This window comes from Quercus suber, unplaced genomic scaffold, assembly GCF_002906115.3.
Source record: "Quercus suber isolate HL8 unplaced genomic scaffold, Cork oak 2.0 scaffold_1177, whole genome shotgun sequence".
Lineage (NCBI taxonomy): Eukaryota > Viridiplantae > Streptophyta > Magnoliopsida > Fagales > Fagaceae > Quercus > Quercus suber.
The window spans coordinates 28,993-45,283 of NW_027070576.1; the positions used below are offsets into that span (position 1 = coordinate 28,993).

The 16,291-nt window shown below is 34.4% G+C and overlaps 2 protein-coding genes across 2 annotated transcripts; one reads left to right on the forward strand and one right to left on the reverse strand.

The window, feature by feature from the left end:
- The first annotated feature begins 1,342 nt into the window (after positions 1-1,342).
- LOC112015870 (zinc-finger homeodomain protein 4) lies at positions 1,343-3,294 on the forward strand. The gene is made up of 3 exons (XM_024048316.2): positions 1,343-1,778; positions 2,509-3,009; positions 3,206-3,294. Exons 2-3 carry the CDS (start codon positions 2,511-2,513, stop codon positions 3,292-3,294), a joined length of 588 nt encoding a protein of 195 aa, XP_023904084.2. The 5' UTR covers positions 1,343-1,778; positions 2,509-2,510.
- Positions 3,295-3,317: 23 nt separating this feature from the next.
- Positions 3,318-10,593, reverse strand: LOC112015932 (protein root UVB sensitive 6). The gene is made up of 13 exons (XM_024048400.2): positions 10,060-10,593; positions 9,410-9,508; positions 9,122-9,235; positions 8,456-8,527; positions 8,107-8,217; positions 7,906-8,025; positions 5,655-5,756; positions 5,477-5,549; positions 5,214-5,297; positions 5,053-5,117; positions 4,824-4,925; positions 4,536-4,721; positions 3,318-3,505 (listed from the first exon to the last, which is right to left on the reverse strand). The coding sequence occupies exons 1-13, from the start codon at positions 10,453-10,455 to the stop codon at positions 3,434-3,436; spliced, it is 1,596 nt and encodes a 531-aa protein (XP_023904168.1). The 5' UTR covers positions 10,456-10,593; the 3' UTR covers positions 3,318-3,433.
- Positions 10,594-16,291: the final 5,698 nt, after the last annotated feature.

Here is a 16,291-nt window from a genome sequence, read left to right on the forward strand (position 1 = left end):
CTAGTTTTAAGCCAATTCATATACAAATGGTAAACCTTTGCCTGACGAAGTAGTTATATTAAATGTCAAACCTATAATAAGTATTTATCTTACTAAATCCTCATTATGTTACACTGTCTCACTTTGGATTAGAAAGTTGAACTATTCCCTGGTCTCAACTATTACTATCTGTCTCTCTCTCTCTTTCCAACCTTTCATGTGATGAGTCTGAATGAATTGGAATAGCATTGTCCTTAGTTATTCCAAGGGGACATCATTGTCACATTGAGTAATCCTTTCTGATGATACAATACAACACCACAAGGAAAGGAAATGTACAAAAGTAAAGGGTATGTTTATTTATATTACAAATAATGGAGGGCCTCTTGTTAAAAAATAATTGATTTGTTTTTCCTTCATTAGTATCTCTGGGTCTCGAAGAAAGAATCCACTAATAAAGCTTTCTATTCTCTGCCAAAGACCTAATTATCACTCTTGCCCCTTTAACAGTACGTCAAAATTACTTCTGTGTGCTTAAGATTTCCCTATTTTATTGCAAAATTAATCATTTCACATGAATGGCATGACACCCTTTCAATTCCAACTCAACGAGACGAAGTGTTTAGCCATATTTTGCATGTAGCTCACCCACTCAACCACGGGAATAAAGACCATCTTCATTTTAAATTATTTTATTTTATGATTCAAAATAAATGTCTATATTTGGGTCATATTATTTAAAATTTCAATTAATAAAACACATATATACTTCACTTTGTCAAATATACAACAACCAAGAAGAATAAAGTCTCAATCTTAAATTTGGGATGGCTATAGATCCTCGATGGATTTAACGAGATTGGCTACACAAATTATTTTTCTCCCATCTATTTTATCTAAAGTCATGCATGTTCTTTGTTATCTCTCTAATTGTCACGTTTTTTTTTATTTATCTAAATATTATTTTTACTATTATTATTTTTGATCTTCTTTTACATTTTTATTTAAATTTTTACGGGTTTTCATCTAGACTTATTACTAATATCACTTTTTTATTTTTCAATAAAAATTTACTACATCGGCAATTTGTCAAAAAAAAAATTAAAAAAAAATTGTGACTTTTAGCTTTTTCCTTTTAAAAAAGAAAGAAATCTTAATATGTAGCATATTGTCTCAAGTAACAAAACAAATTATTAGCCTTTTACATGCACTTTCAAAGATATAAGGGTATGAGAGTCATCTAAATATGGGCAAATATGTCCACCCAAGTTTTTGGTAATTATTTATTTAAGGCTTCAAGTCCAACTTATATATAGAAAGGAGATTTTACTAAATTTCTTTTGAAGAACATTTCTTTTCCATAATTCTTTTAAGAGTCTGTCTGTCTTTCTCTCTCTTTTTCTTCCTTTCCTTTGTCCTCTCCACTCTCTGACACACTGCTCTCCATATGGCGTAAACTTGATGCCTGATAGTGCAAGCAAAGCAAGCACCCCACCTTTTATTTTATCTTCCTCTCTAAACTCACTGTGTTTTCCTCTTTGTCTGTAAAAAAATCTGCTTTTCTTTTCTCTCTCTCCCCTTTTGCCTCCTCATTCACTACCTCTATAAGCCTTTGTTTAGTGCTTCACTAGCAAAACCCACCTCCAAACCCTTCTCTCTCATCTCTTTTCCAAATCCTCCTCATCTTTTAAGTCCACCTTCTAAGCCAAAAACGTCCCTTCTCTCTTGGAAAACCTTGACTTTCACTATGGAAGGTGCTTAAACTTCAAGATTTGGATCAAAGAGAGATATTCATATAGGTATGCCATTTTCTTCTTCCTTCCTTTCTTTCCATTTTAATTACTAGTGGAAAGAAAGAACAAAGCTTAATATATACAGTCATCTCCTCTCATCTATCATTTTCTTTCTCAAAGAATGTTTTAAGTGTTTAGAGTTTGGCCCTCTTTCCCTCTCTCACTCCGAGAAATAGAGATAGGAACGTGCAAGGCAACAAAGTGATTCATTTGCTTAGATTGGTCTCTTCTTATGGCCAGCTCTGGGCTACAGTGGTACTGAATTTGTTTGTTTTTTCTTTTTTCACTTCTAAGTTGACCTCTTCAGAGAAAAATACTCAAAGCCTAGGTAGTTGAAGACCCTTTTGTTGCTTTGTTCTTTTGATCAAAAGTATTGTCCTTGTGATATCTAACTAGCTCTCTTTAGAGCAAGCAAACCCCATAAAAACACCTTCTTTCTTTCTCCCTCTCTTTCAAAGCAACTGAAATTAAATTACCTGGAACAACAAATCCTTTGTTTTTTTTTTTCCCTCTTGGTTAGGATAGAGGGTTTTATAAGATAAACACACAGGTTCTAGTTTCTGTTTGCTTGTAATTTAAAAGAGTGGACGTTGTGAAGAAAGAAAACTCCTAATAGCCTAGGAGGTTAAGAAAGCAAAGAAACCACTTTTTGTATTATTAATTATTTATAGACCTTCTAATCATATATCTTGTCTTGTTCATTCTCTTGTGGTCACCAACAAATAAACAAAACAAGGAATGGAACTTTCAAGTCAAGAGGGAGAGATCCCAATCCCAATAAACAGCACATATGCTGGACATGGTCATCATGGTCATGGGCATGGGCATGGGCATATGATCCATCATGACCCGGTACCGCACAACCACATCATTCCATCTTCAGCTCCCCAAATCCCCTCCAATGGCCCCCCATTACCCACAAGCCTAGAGGACCATGTACCCTACAACAAGAAAGTGGTTAGGTACAAAGAATGCCTCAAGAACCATGCAGCTTCCATGGGAGGCAATGCCACTGATGGGTGTGGTGAATTCATGCCCAGTGGTGAAGAGGGTACTATAGAAGCACTCAACTGCTCAGCTTGCAATTGTCACAGAAACTTTCACAGAAAAGAAGTTGAAGGTGAGCCCTCTTCATGTGATTGTCACCATAGCCCACATCTCAACAGGAGGAAGTTCATCTTTGGTCATCACAAGAATTTATTGGCACCTGAAGCCTTAGGCTACCCTACAGCTACAGGTNAAAAAAAAAAAAAAAAAAAAAAAAAAAAAAAAAAAAAAAAAAACCCATTATATAAACAAAAACTGAGCCGATAAGAGAGAGAAAAACAACCCAATTCTATGTGCAACTATAGTATGCAACTTCATGCCTAACAACGCATCCCTTATAACTCAAGACTGCACCACACCATCTTCAAGTGTGTTTCATAATGCAGAGGGGGTGCTATCTGCAAAGTATTTTTGCACTGTAACACAGACTGACCATCTTCATAAGTCCATGGTTCCCATGGTCCCATTGGTCTAGTGCTAGCTCTTTTTGTCACACAGACCTCTTCTGTCTGCGGAACTTTTTTAAGTGTCACAGGCAGTACGAGCACTTGGCGTTGTCAAGCATCTTATTAGTCAAAGCCCAGTTTGCATACCAATGAAAAAGTATGAGCATGTCATCCTGATTTGTCACTTGCACATAGCCGAGCTCGGCCAGGATTAAGAAGTGATTCTGACATCTTCCACCCCTAACAAAAGGGAAAAGTCAAAACAGAAAATTTGTATTTTAGAAAGTGTATCATATCCCATAATCAGTGAATTATCACAACAAATACATTTGGGTTGGTGAATTAAATACAAGTCTACATACAAATAACCATATGACAGTAGACTTTATTCTAACTACTGCTTAATTCCTGTCAAGATCTTTGCCTTTCAAAAGTAAGAATTCAAAGCTGGCTTCAGGTGCTTTTAGAGAACTTGCAAAATAATTACCGAAATAGCATCCAATAGTCTGTACGATGCTCTGGAACCATTCTTTTATTCAGAATTTTGGATACAATTCCATCTTGTTAAAATTACATTATATAGGACAGGTATCTGATGGGACCACTTCCATGCAATTTTGCTTGCAACCACAACCACTGTACCACATACAAATATCACAATGCAGGAAAAGCTTTTGCAAATTTTTTTGGGCCAAAAACACAAAAAGGTCTGCCACTATGTTGTTTCAAAATGTAGTTTATACTTTTTAGCACAAATTTTCATAGCAAGAGCAAAACACATACTACGGTCAACAAGTAAATTTTTTTTTTGATAAGTGGATCAACAAGTAAATAGCGGCATTGAACTAAAGAGCACGCTCAAGTGGCTGTTATACATTATCAAGGCTTCATGGTACTTCCTGAGCAAGTGATTGAGTATAAGCCCCTCCAGGAAGGAAGGGTGATTAAGAGTGTAGAATTCAGTGCTGAGAGTCTAGCCTCTTCATTCATTTCAATAAGTGCCCTTCCTTTTTATTTATTTTTTATTTTTTATTTATTTATTTATCACAATAGCACATCTAAGTAGGCAATGGCTAGAAGGAGGCCTATTTAACTCCAGTAAATTTCTTGTAACTGGTAAGCCAACCACTTCAAAAGCACCTCAAGCATAAGCCAAAAGGATGCATAAACAAAGCCCAAAGCTAACACTATTGAACATTGACACACGCACTTCTCAGAGAGAAAAAAAAAGAAAAAGAAAAAAAAAAAAAGACAGTTGATTTCCACCTACCTGCTCTGCAGCTTTGCTCTTGAAAATCCCATATGATTTTGAGACCATCTTACATGACTCTGATATATGAGCCTCAAGATCAGTAGTTGTCAACACAATATCGGAATAGTTATTATAATCCCTCTGCTTCTGAGCACTAGATCGACTCTCATTTGATGATTGTACAAAATGCAGAAGCACGTGAGCCTGTTATACAAGGTTAACCATATCTTAAACACAAAGCATATGAGGAAAAAAAACTCATGGCTAGTACAACAAGTACAGACAAAGATAAGTGAGACATCTCACATGGAATGCCGCTTTTAGAATGTCATCTGACTTTGCCTGATCTTTGAGCAATGCATATACTTTACCTTTTGATGGATTATATGTCACAATATATCTCTCTTTCTGTCACCAATCAAGAGGACATAATGAATACATATAAAAGAGACAAAGAGCTAATCTAGAAAAAGAAACTACTGAATCCATAAGAGCAATTTCCTTGAAATTTGTTTCTTCCCAAAAAGGAAATTACCTCAAAGAGAGGCTCTACAGCAAGATATACACCTGGGTCTTGGAAAGCATCCTTAAATCTTGGTCCTGCCAAAAAGTTGTAAAAAACTTCAGATTGAATTCCCAGAAAAAAGAGGGCCAAAATCAAGTGGGAAATCTTGCAATACAATTCCCCTCACATACCAAGAACAACAGGCTTATCTTTCAACCATGGAAAACTTAATATTTTTTCGTTCAAGTTCCCCTCCTGCAATGAGGGGACGCGTCCTACAAATGGAAAGAAAGCATGATTAAGCCATTACACATTACAGAATACACTTCTCGTGCTTATAGAGGAAAAAGTCTGCTTCATTTAGGAATCCATGAAAAGAACAAAAGATAGGTTAAAATGAAAACAGAGGAAAAATTCTGCCTCTAAAGTAGACCACTTATGGTGGGTTAGGAACCTGTCTTAAGGAATGAATCTACTGCCACAGTGAATCTTGCCCGGTTCAATGTGTGCAACACTACAGACTTAACCTGAAGGAAAATATAAGTGCAATTAGCCTGACTAATTCAACATCCACAGACAAAAGGGACGTGAAGAAGCTCTAACAAACATTGTATACTTATAACCAATCTAACCTCTTGGTAAGAGCTGAAGACATATCCGCACGAAAGTAAGGCAAACGTAGTAACCAAGGACGGATTTCTTTTTGAGATCATTATGCTCATCCCAGTTCCCAGCTTCACAAGAGAAAAGTTTCACTTACATCAACATCAATAAAAAATTTCATCACAAATAAGTTCACACAATGGAGGAGTAGAAATTAGTAGAGACTAGCAGCACACATATGATACAGGGCCCATTTTTCCAGCTTACCATTGACAGTTTGACGCTGTCACGTTTAGTCATAAATTATATCATTTACATAAAAAAATCTAACATATATGTATATATTATATACTCCTTTTGACCCTCAATATATGAAAATTTTGAAATGGAATGACAATTCATGAAAAGGTAAAAATATAGTGATCTTTTTAATGTCCTTTCAAGAAGGAAAAAAAAAATCTTGTTTAATGGTAAGTGCGTTTTGAACCAATGAAATCACCCTGTACCCACACTAGTGAGAGGAGGAAGTTCCATTTGAGCTAGGGCTCAATGGCAAAATGTCATTTACTTTATCTTAGAGGTGAACACAACTTTTAATAAGAACCTTGTTTGCCTTTTGTGGGGAAAACAGAGAGATACGAATAAAATAGGGAACTGAAGTTCCACTTTTGGAAAGTTTCATATATTGGTCAACTTGAAATATAAAAGGTTTTCATCTATTGCAGGACAGGATAATTTCTATAATACCTGTGGCATATGATCAAATGTGTGCTTTGTTCATTCTGTACTTCCAAACAACACCACACACACACACACACACACACACACACACACAAAGTCCAGTTCGAGACTTCGAGTTACACCTAGGATAACTCTAATCAATATTCTGTGACTCAATAAATTTTCAAGGGATGAGTATTATGAGGAAACAACAGTTGCTATCAAGATGATCAAAGATCAAGAATACCTCATCTATAAAATGTTCATAACTATAGTTATCCATATTTTAATGTATACAAATTACATGGCTTGATGAATTGGACAATTGATAACATTTGATTGATACAAAATTTTGAGTGTGTTTGTTAGGCAAAAAGTGAGCATAAAACCTAATTATGGATGATGTAGGACAGAGGCTGTGATGGGCTTCAATACCATATTGATGCAAGATTTTTAAGAAATTCAACTCTAAATTAGGTTAATTTGTGAGCTCTTAAAAGATTCTTGACAGCGTTTGATGGTTAAGGACATAAGGTTTGGGTGGGTCATAAAAATTGAATCTTAAATGAATTCATTGGCATTTTGTTGTTAAAACATTGAATTGACAAAATAAAAATAAATAAATAAAAAAAGAAGAAAAAGAAGAGGAAAGATAAAACCTAGACAATTCCTACCCACAATGCTTTAAGAAAAGCTGCTAGAATTTTATTTAATTATACTCTGAATCTTTAAAGCTTACACAAAAGCCTTTATATATAAAACATTCCTAATCATTGTAAAACAAAGACTAGGATTCCCAAGAAGAAAAAAAAAAAAAACAGTTAAACTAAGTAAGAAAAGAATAAAACATAAAAAAAGAACTCCAAAACTTAAAATAAGACTCATGGGTTTCTGCTATAGCCTTACCTCCGTTCTACATTGTAAAACTTAATAATAACTGGACCAAAAGCTACGTAACCTAGATCACAACAAAATAAGACTTGATTCAACTTAGACTAGCTAATCAAGATCCAAAAGAGTTATAAGTCTTCAAAGTTCTTAAGTGGTATAACATATTAGCATAACTAAGAGTTACATCAAGAGTAATATGAACCTAATCCATAATAAATATATGCCATGGTATTAAACAGAAATTCAGACTCAACTTTCCCCTCTTGAACCCATTAATTGACACACGAAATCCAAGCTCCTTTCTGTTAAAAGGCAATCCAAACAAAATTTTTATTTTGTTCTGCATAATCATTTAATACTAAAACTCCTATTTGATAATTTGACACATGAATTGATGGAAAGGTTATGGCTGCAAATGATTAAATGCTACAATAAGGAAAAGACCATACAAGAAGAACAAAAACAAAGTTGGTGAGAGAGAAAAAGCAGCCGATATTACAAGCTCAGACCTATGTTAGAGAGTTCTTATGTTAGATGTAATGGTGTCAAAACAGTATTTGGGCCCACAAACCCATGTCACAATATATTTCATTTGATAGACCTACCTTGCATTCCTACTTATATAGATATCACCCTGCAAAAATAGAAAGAGAAGTTTGATAAGCATACCAGATCTGCAATATTCCCTACACATTCTCCTTTAGCAGTTACATCCCCGATGTTTTCTCCTTTGGCAAAGGCTTTGTAAATTGGTGTACGAGTTGATGTTGATGTTACAGCAGCCACATTCTACAAGCAAAGAGTAAAGAATATGAGAGCGCACAACTGACATGACCATGACATATTTGTGTTATGAAAAAGCCATCAAACCTTTACAACGTTAGCAGCACAAGCCAAAGGAAGAAAAAGGTGTGGCACAGCTGCAGTTGCCAACTCCACACCAGCACCCAACTCCATAAGGAGATCACCCGTAAATCGTAGCTGTAACACATAATTTTGGAGAGATACATGGTATTATAACTGTCAGGTTGAAAATTGGACTGCCAAATTGAATAGATAGTACTTCTGTTCAAGATTTGATAGAGTCAATTCGTATGTAGATATTTTTCCGATTGTAATTATTTAGGCTACTTCATGTCTTTTTTCATGAAGTAGCCTCTTTTCAATAAAATTATTCTTACCTATATAAAAAAAAAAAAGAACAGCTATTAAATTATACCTGTTTTAAGTCATAATCAAACTTCTTTCCTTGACGGGCAAAAAGCATTTTTCCAACACGACCAGCACCATCCTACAGATAATGTAAATTTACCTTCATGAACATCAACTTGTGAATTTCCAATAAGACTACAATCAATCTCAACAAGAAGGGCTGGAAATTAATAAACTAAAGCAAGACAGGGAACTAAATTGCAGTCAAAGGAGAACCCTTTCTTGTACAGCTTACTGAAATATTCTAAATGCAATGGGTGACAACATGAAGAGTAAATAACCAGTAGTCTCCAGCATAAATAAAATTTTATGTTGACAAGAGCTTTGTAGCTCAATTGACACCTCTTGGTGTTTCCAACGGAGACATATAGAATTCAAATCCCCCCCTCTCCCGGCAATTGAATTAAAAAAAAAAAAAAAAAAATTATGTCTCAATGTAGACGAGTAATTTTTTTGGGAATATACAGTAGAAAACTCAAATGAGAAACTACTCCAACAAACAGAAACCCATCGATGAATAATGTTCTTTCCTTTGACAAACGATATTGTACATGTGAACTTCAATATGGGTCATGCATAATATCTTGCTAAACTAGTACACAAGAAAACTTAAAGCTTTATTCATTTTGAAAAATGTATACTATCTTGTGAAATGTGTCAAAATCTTGTTCACCTTGAGAATCCAGTTAATAGCAACAGCTCCAGGAGTTGCTCGGTTTCTAGAGACTCCAACTGAACTCAAAAGCGTTTGCGTTGTGAAAACGCCCATTGCTCCACCAAAGAAATGCTACAACAAATAAAGACAATCATTAACACAGCATTTAAGAGTACCGAAAGTCTTGAATTCCTACTGGCAGGTATTAAAACATGAAGTGCTACATGTTCCAGCAAGATCTAGTTCCCCATTCCCTTACAAGCCCCACCATTGTTCCAATGTTTAACTGAAAAGTAAGGTAACTACCTTCAAAGCTCTCCATGTCATATAAGGAACATACGAAGGAATAACGCTATCAGGGAAACCTTCTGGAACCACATAAGATCTTACAAATGACATCAGATCCTGCACCAAAACCAAAGAAAATAAATTCCAATAGATGCATCACATGACATCACAAGTTATTTAATTAACAATATAATGACCATATCCTCTACCTTCTTCTCAATCCCAGTAAGTATTCAACATTACAGAACAAACTCTCTGTTCTAGTGCATTTAACAACTATAGGACACCAATCATCCATTCTTTCCACTGAAAATCGCTACTTTACTGAAATTATATGAGCATGAACATCATAATTAAGTGGATATCTAGAAATCATTCTTAACGATGATTGCTCCTTTACCATCCAATAAGTTTGTTTTTGCTTCAATAAATAATAGGCTTGTGATTGTGATTCGATGACTTCGATCATTTCAGTCACCGACCGATAATCAAATATAGTCCAAGATATCTAATTTTAATTAACAATGAAAACCAACCAAGCAACCATTCATAAGCGAGCTTGTATTCAGAACCAAAAGCTTAACAGTTGAGCCAGCGGGATTCTACCAAATAACAAATAATTTGAAGAAATGCACATTCACAACAGAGCGAAAATTGAGCTAGCTGACCTCAACTGGAGCTTGCGGAGATTGCAAAGTGAGGGCGCGAATGGAGTTCTTCTTGAAGGTTCCAGAAAGCGCGTCTTTTTCAGCCACGTAGTTCCATCTGCGACCGTCGATTTCCTCGCAGCAAATCAGCCTCAAGCTCGAATTCACATACTCTTCCTCCACCAGCCCCAGCCTCCGCCGATTCAAACTCCGACTCTCCGGCGAATCGGCCAGAGAGAGCGGCGGCTCAGCCGGAATCGAAGGCGAAGAAGCGAGATTGGCGCTAATACGCAGCGTTTCGCGGACGAGTAGCCGTGCAGTGTCGTGTGAAGCGGAAGAAGACGACGCCGCCGTTAGAGTCTGCGCCGTCGCGCTGGCTTGAGATTGCTTCAATTTGATCGGAGGAGGAGTTGCCATTGTGAAACGAAACGAAACGAACCGAAGCCAAGTTGTTTGGAAATTTCAAAATGAGTCTATTTCTGAGTGAGATAGAGAGAGAGAGAGAGAGTTTTGAGTATATTTATAGTGTACAGGGAAAAGAGAGCTTCGGTAGTAACGAAGAGCGTTATTTGTTGTTTGTTTTATTGTTGATTGTGAAATTTGTTAGTTGGCCTAAGCCTAACGCCTACATTTATGAACGGAGCTATTGAGGTTCCCAAAATAGCTACATCCCATTTTTTTTTAATTACTTGTACTACGGGAGAGTGATATGCATGTATTCAACCACATGAATTACTTTTAGTTTGGAATTTGGAATTCAATTCTTTGCAACTCATTAGATTTTCTTTTATTTCTTGAAATAGAATTCCAAGTTTACTAGTTTTGATCCAATGAGATTAACACAAAAAGGTTTTATCTTTCCAATGGATGATTGAATTTAGTTGTGTGCATCAATATAGTAATATTGTTAAATTTATTTAGGGAAGACAATGTATCTGACCAACTATATTCAATGCATACTTTATCTATAATCTAATACATATATAATTTTAATTATATTTTTTATAGACAATTTTAATTGTTAATATAAGATAGTCAACGTATATTTTATAATAAAATATGAATGAGTACTAGTAATAGTTATGGTAATAAAAATTTATATATTATAAAACAACCCTTTAATTATATGACTTAATAGGTGATAGTCCTGTATTATTATTATTTTTTAAGTGAAAGCCTAATGTTGATGACATTTTTTTATGGTTTCATATGAATGTGGTTTGAATTCCACTTATCCTCTCTTGCAGTCCTGCAATATATTTAACAAAAAAAAAATTATGAGTTATCTAAATAAAGTCAGTGATTATTTGAATCTTTTTATTATTATTAATTTTAACTTTATTTTCTAAATTATTTTATTTATTAATTTTTAAAAAAAAAACACTATTTATTTATTTGACATTTTGACTATATATTATTCTCAAAATTTTAAAAAATATAAACTTTATTTTCTAAATTATTTTATTTATTAATTTTTAAAAAAAAAAACACTATTTATTTATTTGACATTTTGACTATATATTATTCTCAAAATTTTAAAAAATATAAATGTATTTTAAATCACTTTATTTTTAATCAAAACTAATCAATTAAAATCCAAGTGGACGATATATAATCAAAACTAATCAAACTAATCTCACAAAATAATTTAGTTAGATCCACCACAACACATAAACAATATATATATATATATATAGGACGTTGACTTAGTTGCACTAATGGATATGGCCTGGGTGGGGCCAACGTACTGGACCGACTAGATATTTCTATTTTCTATTTCTCATGCTTTGCGGTGGTAACTGGTAAGTGTACAGAGCGAGTTCAGTGTATGACTTCCAGATGGCTCCCTGTTTCTCTGAAGCCACACAGTTGTGAAGAGAGATAATAAAAGCATTTGCTGTTCAATTTACGGGTGGTGGGGTGGCTCATGGACTTTGTACTTGTACACACACGGAATATATGTGGACACGTGGAAAGTAGCAAGGCAGATCATTGATACAAACAAGTGGTGATGATGATATCAAATTTATAATTTGCCTTTTCTTTGTAATAATATTATGTATCTAATTCTTTTCTTATATCAATAAATTAAAACCTTTTTATTTGTTGAGTAATGCTGCTTGACATTTTTCATAGCAAATTTTATAACTACTACTTAGTTGTTAGGTTATTATTGAAGGAGAAGTGCACCTCTAGTTTAGAAATCTCATGTTTAAGTGGACGATTGATTTGGAGGAAAATAAAATTTAACAGTTATCTTTTTATTTTATCATAAAGCACAAAATGTTGCTCTTCTCCTCGCATTTTTTCTTATCAACCTCACTAAAAAATTACAAAGTTTGCAACCTGCCTTAAAAAATCATCATTAAACCCAAGACGCCTTCACCATCTCCACCATTGCCTTGCCACCATCAAAAAGCTATAGTAGTTGCATCGCAAGTACAAAACCACCGAGCAATCCGAGCCTCCCTTCAGATTTGAGTTTCGTCACTCCCTTTGTAAAACCAACACCATAGATCTCTTTGTTGCCCTTCGATATGCAAAACCCAAGAATTCGGTCTCCATCTTCCATCTCACGTGCCACTACACGCCGCTTGCTTTTTTAGACTATTGATCCATGTGCTACACGTGTGCCGCCTCTGTGATAAGTTCTCCCATCATTGATAGCTGGCTTCGAATATGATGATAGGAGAACTTGTCATAGATCCCTTCTATTTTTTGAAAATACACGTGGCTAATTTTCTAACCGTTGAATTTTTATTTTTTATATATCACCCTTTTATTTAAAAATGGGAGGAAATAGGAGAGTTTTAAACTAGAGTTGAGCCTCTCCCTATTATTGATTCTTGTGTAAGCTTACCACTAATTCCATTTTATTATCTACTAATAAAAATTTATGGTATTAATCAATGTGAAATTTGTTGTGAATTATTATGTGTTCGTAGAAACTTTAGAAATGGGAGGAAATAGGAGAGTTTTAAACTAGAGGTGAGCCTCTCCCTATTATTGATTCTTGTGTAAGCTTACCACTAATTCCATTTTATTATCTACTAATAAAAATTTATGGTATTAATCAATGTGAAATTTGTTGTGAATTATTATGTGTTCATAGAAACTTTAGAATTAGTTATCAACGCTTGAACAAGTAATTAGGGATGATTAAAAATAATATTTTGAACTAGCTTTTATAATGATAAATTATAGTTCTTAAAAATTTTAGAATTAAAGGATTTTTAATATTTTAAATAAGAGGTAGAGTAGAAATAAAGATGAAACTCAAGATTTTTTATTGTGATACCATAATAAATTACTAATAATTATTTTCAAAATTTTAAATGGTTAAGAAATTGAGAACTTAATAACTCAACAATAATTTTAACATATAAAAAAATCGAAATTTAATTCTAAAATTTTAAATTAAATTAAGAAAATCGTACCAAGTTTGATAAGATTAAAGTCAATTATATTATGAATAATTTTGTAACCTACCATATCATGTCACAACAACAAAAAAGGCGCCGACCATAAAAGTAAAGGTAAAGGGTAAAAGGATATATGCGGACCACGTAGTTCGGACCACCACTGCGCTTTGATGCGAAGCTTTCGCTAGGGCCTAGGGATCCAGGAGATAAGATTTTATTGGACTTGACTAAATGCTCTTGACGACGATATATGACTGATAACAAATTGGGCTTTACCACCGTCTACAATTACATGATTTCACATTTGACATTTCCCATTACTGCAGCATGAGTTTCATGTTTCATTTATTTATCTAATTCCCTGTTACTTGTATTTGTATACTACTTATATTGAGCATGTGTGTGCAGTACTTACTGTATCAATTGATGGGGTCCTTTTTGGGCCATATTTGATTTGGGATTGGGATTGAGATTTGGATTGAAACCCAATCAGCCGTCCTTTGGGGTTGAGTGGAAGAGCCATGTGAAAGTTGTGTGTGATATTTGAATGATAAGCAAAAATATAAAAAAGAAAGCATATACAAAACTTTACATGGTTCGGCCTAATTGTTTACGTCCATAATCTGAAAATCTTGGATGGCTACACATTGATACTAAGCACTTGTTGTGTTACAATGAACCCAATATAGGATATATATATATATATACACACTAGAGAATATTTGACTAATTCTTGGATAACTATAGACTAACCTAAGGTTAAAATACTTGTTCTACAAGTATATGAGCCTATAATTAGTATGGGTTACTTGAACTGTAATCTATATGTATATTAATAGTCAAAGTTGAGAGAAAATTCAATTAGATTTTAATTGGATTCTCAATTTTGCACCATGTGTATCATGTAATTTTTAATTTTTATGCCAAGTAGTTTATTGAGTATAAAAATTGAAGAGTTTAAATACAATTAAATTGGATTTTAATTAGAGTTCAATTTTTTGCTTCGTGTCCATCTTATCACACCCCGCCCCCATGTGCATGATATTGTCCTCTTTGGACGGCCTGAAGACTCTCTTAGTCCCTCAAGGTTTTGCTCTTCCCACGTGAGACCAAGCCTCGTGGGAAAATGCCTCATACACATTAAGGGAGGGCACCTCTTATGAACCAGGCTCTGGACACTCACTTAAGCGATGTGAGACTTTTGGCCTTTGAGATTGGTGTCACGTGGGAAGAGCAAAACCTTGAGAGACTAAGAGAGCCTTCGGGCTGCCCAAAGAGGACAATATTATGTACATGGGGGCGGAGCGCGACACATCTATTTTTAATTTTTAATTTTTGTGGCAAGAAAATCAATAGGTGCAAAAACAAAAATATGAATTATGATTGATGGCCTAACTTTCTGTTTTATATTTCTTTGTCTTTATTTTTCTATCCCAATTGTTTTATTTTTCTCTTCTAAACTACATGCAACTTGCTTCTGATCATTTTGCCGACTACGAAAAAAAAAGAGATGTTTTTCTAATAGATTCTTACTATACATGTTAATCAATAATTTTACAAGCCACATGGATGTACAAATAATATCGGTAAGTTTTAAATAGTTTAGAAAAAAAGGGGGAATTCATCAAAAAGGGCTATAATAATTCAAGTATTCAACATGATAGTTTAGTAACAAAATTTTTGGTAATGTCTGAAGATGATATCACATTCAGATAACAAAGTCACGCATTCTTCTATAGCTTTGTAATTTTACAACCTAGTCCTGATCATTGCACCACATAAGTTTGAATATGACATCACTATCAGCCATCAGCCATACCATCAAAAAAAAAAAAAAAAAAAAAACCTTAATACAATCCCAACATTCCAAAAGATATGAGATGGTAACAATCATGTTGAGTCATTATTTTATTTCTAAGGTTTAAATTTTCAGAGTAGGATTTTGGACTTATTCAATCACATCAAGATCAAGGTGAATGTTCATGGGCCCAATCACATTTTAGGTCCACATTTTTTTTTTGGGTTGCAGTTCAACAACAGTGCCAAGTCGGAGAGAGAAATGGGCTTAGGTCACCACCCAAAATAAAAATATGGGTAAGAGAAAGAGGTTGTTAAATCCTGTCTTTCTCACATACTCATATATATTCATGTTTTAAGTAACGACTGAAGCCCAAATTAAACGCAGGTCAGTCCTTATTCCTTCGACCTTTAGTCCCCGAAATAAGTAGGAGATAGGCCTTTTTTATTTTGCTAAGCTCATAGCTTGGAGATGAATCCAATATTTCAAAGATCCTTATGATTTGTTCCATATAGTTTGGAACCGAGATATGGTTTACAAGCCCATGGAGCATCAGGTCAGACATCATCCAAATCCAATGGGCAATGGCAGTCCCCAGCCCAATTGAATGAGGCACTTTTGAAACCACCAAAAAGAGTTTAAATTTGATGGAGAGGAGCAAGGGCAAATTTTTAATTGACCTTATTTGGAAAAGTCAGAAATCAAATTCTTTTTGAACACTTGAAATTTTTAACTATGACATGGCGTTGGGTGACAACTCTGCCTATGTTGCTGTAGTATAGGGTATAGCTAGAGATTGAAGAGAGGCATTGGTGTTTGCCAATTCAAAAAAAGGTTGACACCAACATTCCTGTCCAAGCTAAGGCAGAAGTAATCCGTTGGCGTTGGCCAATCAATTGGGCCAGTTACTTTAACATTCGAGATATGATTGAGAATAGAAAGTGACTCCAAAGTAAAAGCACCCAAACTCCAAAGCTCTCACTTCTCTTATCTTTTGAATAGCATCAAAGTTATCTTTGTTGTATTTTTTCCA